Source organism: Crocuta crocuta, unplaced genomic scaffold (genome assembly GCF_008692635.1).
Source record: "Crocuta crocuta isolate KB4526 unplaced genomic scaffold, BGI_CrCroc_1.0 scaffold864, whole genome shotgun sequence".
NCBI classification, from domain to species: Eukaryota; Metazoa; Chordata; class Mammalia; order Carnivora; family Hyaenidae; genus Crocuta; species Crocuta crocuta.
In genome coordinates this window covers 151,565-158,609 of record NW_027530615.1, presented here as the reverse complement: position 1 = coordinate 158,609, position 7,045 = coordinate 151,565, and the positions used below count along the sequence as shown (strand labels likewise).

At 32.8% G+C, this 7,045-nt stretch overlaps 1 protein-coding gene across 1 annotated transcript in view; it reads left to right on the top strand.

Annotated features, from left to right (window-relative positions):
- The window catches only part of ATRX (ATRX chromatin remodeler), a 261,336-nt gene that overhangs the window by 148,567 nt on the left and 105,724 nt on the right, over nucleotides 1-7,045 (top strand). Inside the window, 2 exon segments of the mRNA XM_077768050.1 lie at nucleotides 4,554-4,691; nucleotides 6,507-6,682. Coding sequence (XP_077624176.1) covers nucleotides 4,554-4,691; nucleotides 6,507-6,682 — 314 coding nt within the window.

Here is a 7,045-nt window from a genome sequence, read left to right as displayed (position 1 = left end):
AAGCACCCTTCTCATCACATCATATCAGGGGTACATTAGAACAACATGACATTACTGGATGTGCTATTCTCACCTGTCCCTATTCTTTAGAAGTTAGTCACAAAGTCTAGCTTACCCAAGTTAGGGGAAGGCTGGAATTAAGCCCTGTCTTCCTTAGTGGCCAGTATCTACATATAAAATTTAGTATTTTTCTTTAAGAAAGATTTGTCCTTTCTTATTTATATAATCACTCATTGATCTACAGCGGTATAGACTAATAATCTATTATTAGTTTATATGTTAGACTATAAATTAATGCTATAGTTTATTTATTTTGCTGTTCAAATTGTTATTATTTGGCCATTGGGAGTTCTTTCCCATTCGTAGATTAGTTCATGTGTCCCTTTGATAATTGCATTCTTGTTGTTGTTGTTGTTTTAGGCACTTCATTGCTTTCTGGTAATAAGGTACTCCAGGCTCATGTTATATTGTCTCTGCCCCTTACCCCAGAATTAACCATTTCAGTAATGTGCTATGGTTTCTTTTATTGAGAAATAGTGTTTACAAACCAATATCTGGTGCTTAATAGTGTTTGTTGCTACTGGAGTATCATTGCTTCTAGGTCCTCTAAGCAGACAAAACTAGGTGATACGTGTACAAATCTATGTCTGTGCACAAATCTATCCCATGTGTGTGTATATAGAGATAAATTTGATTTTATAATTGTGTCTTTGACTCTAATCCAGTGTAATAGGGTTCAGTTTCACCTTCTTTGTTAATCTGTTACTTGTCTTTCCAACTATGGGAATCTTGGCTCCAGCCACCAGCCATCAGTTTATTTATTTATTGAGTCTCATTATATATGTTGTTAATTGTATGTACCTCCGTGAGAAATTTACTCACTATAGTACAGTGTTTATGACTGTTTTTGCCTATAGTTGAATAATTTATAGTTAAAATGTTGTTTTCTAAAATCACTTAGATTAATTACTTTGTTTTATTATTTGTATACATGAAAGTATATATTTTGTAATGTAGAATTTAATGGGTTTTGACAAAATGAATAGAGTTTTCTCTTTATAACCTTATTACTAGTTTTTTTTTGTTGTTTAATTCATAGCACAGTTACTTTAAGTCATGATGAGCATTTATTCATTGTGGTAGTTTGAGTATTAATGTACGTCATCCCATATTTTAATTTAATGATTAGGGTTTGTTGTGGTAAAAATACACATAACAAAATAACCACTTAACCATGTTAAAGTACAATTCGGTGGCATTTAGTATATTTACAGTGTTATGTTACTATCACAACTATTTTGCTGAACCCCACAGCATTTTCATTTACCTCAAAAAGAAATTGTATACCCATTAGCAGTCACTTTCAAATGCCCTATCACCTAGAAACTACCAGCGTATTTTTTGTCTCAGTGGATTTGCCTTTTGTGGACATTTCATAAAAATATTTCTGGACATTTTATAAAAGTGAAATCATATTATATCTGACTTCTTTCACTTAGCATAAGGCTTTCAAGCTTTATCATTTTTTTTGTAGCATGTTATCAGTACTTCAGTCCTTTATATAAACATACACAATATTAATTCAAGGTACTATTTGATTTAAATAAAATAGACTTGACTATATAATTAAACAAAATAATGATAAATTTCCGTGGTGTACTGAACTATTTGAGTCAGGCTTGATTTTTGAGCAGAAGAACTGTTCTTCTAGCCTCTTGCTATATCCCTTTTCAGAACTGCTTGACTGCATTCTCCCTTTATTTTCTCTAGAATGATTTCTAAGTATAGCTGTTTTCATATCCTACCACTTCATTCATAGTCATTGGAATGAGGTTTTCCAGAAAATAGATATTCAGGATTATTAATCTTAGGCAGAGAGAGGGGGAGACAGAGAATCTCAAGCAGGCTCTGCACTGCCAGTGCAGAGCCTGATGCGGGGCTTGAACTCACAAACTGTGAGATCATGACCTGAGCCAAAATGAAGAGTCGGATGCTTAACCGACTGAGCCACCCAGATGCCCTAAAGGTTACTTTTTAAGATTTTAAAACTTTTTTTATGTTAGAATGTTATGTACATTCCTATATTTGTAAACAGAGTATGAATAAATCTTTTAGGTTTTTTGTTGATTCAGGGTTATTCATAAGTATTCGCTTTTATTCTTTCTTCCTACTTTTATTCCCTCAGATAGCCCTAAGGAAAGGGCCTCCTTGCCTTCCATCGCTGCACTAATAAATAGTCCTTTTTAAGTTAAATTTATAAAAGCAATACATGTTCCTAAGCAAAATACAAACAGAAGGAAAAGGTATATATTAAAAAATAAAATTTCATCTGTCAGTGAACACTTAGGTTGGTTCCATGTCTTGCCTGAACATAGGAGTGCAGTTATCTCTTTTGAGATAATGATTTTGTTTCCTTGGATATATACTCAGAATTAGAAAAATCTGGTTCATATGGTAATTATACTTTTCAATTTTTGAGGAATCTTCATAGTGCCTGCACCAGTTTACCTTCTTACCAATGGTACACAACATCCTCTACATCCTCACCAACAGTTGTTATCTCTCGTTTTTTTGAGAATAGCCATTCTAACAAGTATGAGGTGATAACTTATTGTGGTTTTGATTTGCATTTTCCTGGTGATTAGTAATGTTGAGGTCTTTTTCGTGTACCTGTTGCCCATTTGCATGTCTTCTTTGGGGACTCTGCCCATTTTTAAAGAAGATTGTGTGGGGTTTTTTCCAGGCATGTTTTTTATATTGCAGTGTTTAGAGGCCCAAGGCCACTCTCAGGTTCAGTAATTCACTAGGACTCATAGAACTCAGAAAAGCTGTTACACTCCTGTTATGGGTTATTGCAGTGAAAGGATACAAATTAAAATCAACATCAGAAAAAGGCACAGGGCATCCAGGAGAAATCCTACTGATCTGTTAGTGGAAATGTGCAGACCACAGTTACTTCTCCCAGCAATGATGTGTAAGAGTACGTACAGAGTGTTGCTAACCAAGTGCACTTATCCAGGCCTTGGTGTTTAGAGTTTGTGCTAGGTCACAAAGACATGTTTGACCACCCATGTTAGTGATCCTAGTCTTTAGCTCTTCTAAAGGTCAAGAAGATGCCATATGGCCCAAAGGGCTTGTTACTTCTATAATTCACCTCTTTAGACTATCTGGTGTGTGTCCCAAGCCATCCAAGTAAACAAAGACCATTTTCTCAGGCAGGACATTCCAAGTGTAAAGATTACCTCCAAGCTGCTGAAGGTAAAGGCCTAGCCTTTGGGCAGGTTGAGTCCTTTGCTACATATATGTATACAGAGATAAAATCACTCTGTNAGGATAAATTCCCAGAAATTGAAATATGTATCAGAAGATACACTATTTTATATTTTAATAAATCTGTAGGTTGTCTTCCAAAATGTCTGATGGTAATTTAGACTCTCACAAAGATTGTATGGGAGTACCTGTTTTAGCATACCCTCATGACACTGAATATTAGGTGGTGAAAATCATTTAAGTCACTTGTGTAAAACACAATTTTTCTTTCTTGAAAACTTTTTAGGATTCAAAAAACCCCCAATATGTAGTCTTTAAACACAAAGCTAGGTATAGATTTTTGTTTTTAGAAAGTATATTAGTAATTTTTAAATGTTTTACTATTTGTGTAGCCCCATCTGAATACAGAATAATTGTATTATTTGATCAATCATACTGAAACGTTTACTTTTGAAATCATGTCGAAGATGAATTTTCTCTAACGCCTAACAGATGGGGACTAATTTGACAACTGCTTTTGTTGAAATCAAATACTTAGAGTCGTATCTATGTTAACCAGCAAGCAAATTGTGTGTAAACAATACTTTAGAAAGCAATAATATGTTATGAAAGTGTATGTATTTCCTTTGAAAAAGTCACCCTCAGCTGTAAGGTCACTCTCAGCTGTAAGGTCTTTTATAGCTTGGAAAGTGTTCTCCCCCATCCCATAGCCATATAAAATTCAATTTAGCTGTCCTTTATCAATTAAATTTTCCCCATGCAAAGTTATTAGTTATTTGGAATAAGTTAAATGGGAGATACTGCATAGTCAATTGATTTATACAGTATTTCTTAAAATGTAACTTTTGAAATTTATCTTTTCACGTATATATATGTAAATTGCTTAGTCTTAAGCAGTTGTGTTAACTTGATATGCTAGTGCTATAATATATCTTTAGCTACTGTTTTCCAATTATTAATAGATTTTGTTTTTTCAAATACCTTAAATATGTTGGGAGAATTTTTCACTCTTGATTTTTTTTTTTTGTATTCTTATTCAGAGAATCTTAAATAACATTTGTAGTAGTACTTTAATACTCTACTGTTGGGATATAATTAATTAATACTAGTTAGTGCTACATTACAATAGACCAAATATAGCAGCAGATAAAATATGACTATTTTTATGAGGATGTTGTTTTTTTTTATCTTCCCACAAGAGCAACACTTTAAAGAATTAACTTATTTACTTAAATGGATTACATTTTCAGTTTTAAATGTTGTTTTTTTATACATTTTTATAGGCTCTGATTTTGTTGTTTGTGATGAAGGTCATATTCTGAAATACAAAGCATCTGCTGTTTCAAAAGCTATGAATTCTATACGGTCAAGGAGGAGGATTATTTTAACAGGAACACCACTTCAAAATAACCTAATTGAGTGTGAGTTAATATCTGCAGTTATATGTAGAGTATTGGCATTGCCTCACAAATATTTTTGCCAATTTGCCATTTGGTTTTCTTCTGTCTAGTATAGTTTCTGACCATGATCTACATAGGTCCATATTAGTTTTCTGTGAAAGAATCCCATACATTTCAAGTGGAATGCATTATAAATATGAATGGTAAACCACAGGCAAAAGGTATGCCATTTTGAATGTTCAAATCTAAACATGGAATTTGAAATCTATAAAAATTATCAGAAGTCTTAATGATTACTTGAAAAGTACAAATGCATTGGTGACTGTTCAGGAGCTATTGTAACAAACTATAATTTAGGGGGAGGGTCTGTAGGAAATAGAAAAGAAATGCTAAGGGTGAATGTTTTAGGAATGTGGAAATGGGAGGAGAGCTGTCGAATCTGTGTCAGCATAGAATTTGTTCAGATTGAGGACAGATGATGTGAACCCAGATGACTTGTTAATTTCCCCCATTTTATATGTGTGATAATACCTGAAGGAACAGGAGTTATATTCAGCAAATAACAAATTGAAATTTCCTGTTTGTAATCTGTTGTAATAGCTTTTTATTATTTTTATGTTATTTCCATTCCCTTAGTAACTTATTTTCTATTATTTGTAATAGTGGTCATTATTTTACTTTAACCTATATTTTATCTTTGTTTTTTATCTGTTCCAGTTGTCCCCTTTTCTGTTACTTCATTTGTAGAAATGCTACTTCTCATTGTAAAAACAATAAAACATTATCTAGAAGAGTATTATGATACAGTGAAGAAAGCAAACCAGTGGTGTTTGCCAATGAAATTCACAAAGAAGTATTTTTTACTCCCATGGAACTTTGCTTTTAGTGACACTGCATGTAGAGTTCATTTCTAGTTTTTGATTGAATTTAACTCAATTCTCAATATTATCCATGACTTTTTAGTTTTAGGGGTTTTTTGGGGAGTGGGGGGAGAACAAGTGAGCAAGGGGCAGAGAGAGGGAGAGACAGAGACAGAGAAGTGGGGCTCGTGTTCACCTGAAGCATGGTTTGTGCTCGTACGATGTGGAAATCCAACTTGCAAACCATGAGACCATGACCTGAGCCAAAGTCAGATGCTTAACTGACTAAGCCATCCAGGTGCCCATATTATTCAAGACTTTTTAAGGGCTATGCTATAATGAGAATATGTTCTATCTTTTAATATATAATTACATATTCTTAGAATTTTCTAAGACAGGTCTTTGGATGTTGTACCTAATCAATTTTGATGTAATAACTGCTAATTTATATTGAAATGTTGAAAAAAATGCTATTTCACACTGTGGTCCTATATAGTATAGGGCAACTGATAACTCTGTTAAGAGCTTCTGTAACTAGAACAGTTAATACAAAGTTTGATATAGTGGCTTATTACTTGATTTTATTGTTTTGATTCAATATATGTATTTTTTCACTAGATACTCTTGTTGACCATAAAATCATGGTTAGAATTATAGAATACTTGTTTCATACTCCATATCTATTATACACTACACGGAGGTAGAATAAAATGTTCCTCGGTGGTTTTTTCTTAAACATTCATGTCTAGAATGTGGGAATGGTTTTATTTGAATTTCTCATCTGGTTTGGAAATCCAGTTCCAGAACCAACTTATAACCAATGTTTAGTCTATACTCCCATTTGCTGTTCTTTCTTTTTAGCTTAATTCTAATGCTTCCATGGCATGTATTTTTGACATGAACATTTTATCAGAGGGTTTATCTGAGTCCCTTTTAGCTATTATTATTGTTGGTGAACTAATGTCTTCTTTCTTAGATCATTGCATGGTTAACTTTATCAAGGAAAATTTGCTGGGATCCATTAAGGAGTTCAGGAATCGATTTATAAATCCAATCCAAAATGGTCAGTGTGCAGATTCTACTATGGTAGATGTCAGAGTGATGAAAAAGCGTGCTCACATTCTCTATGAGATGTTAGCTGGATGTGTTCAGGTACAAATATGTTTAATATAATAAAATATTATTGCTTTCTTAGATTACAATTCCAAATGTTTTCTGAATTTAAACTTTGTTTTATGTTTTCTTTCCTCTTTTTTCAGTATATTGTTTTATAGTTAAATCTCCTTGCATTGTCTTGAAAAGTTTTTGAAACATTGAACTTTCAAAAAAAGGGTTCCATTGTGAGGTTTAGAACATAATTGATTAATTCATTTGCCAAGTGTATAGCTTCATATTTTAATATGTTAATGTTTAGATTTCTCATCTTTAAATAGGGAGTGTGAAAAGAAACACAGCCATTATGATTAAGAAATTCCTGTGCTTGCCTTAATTTTATAGTATAGTGGCTTTTAAATA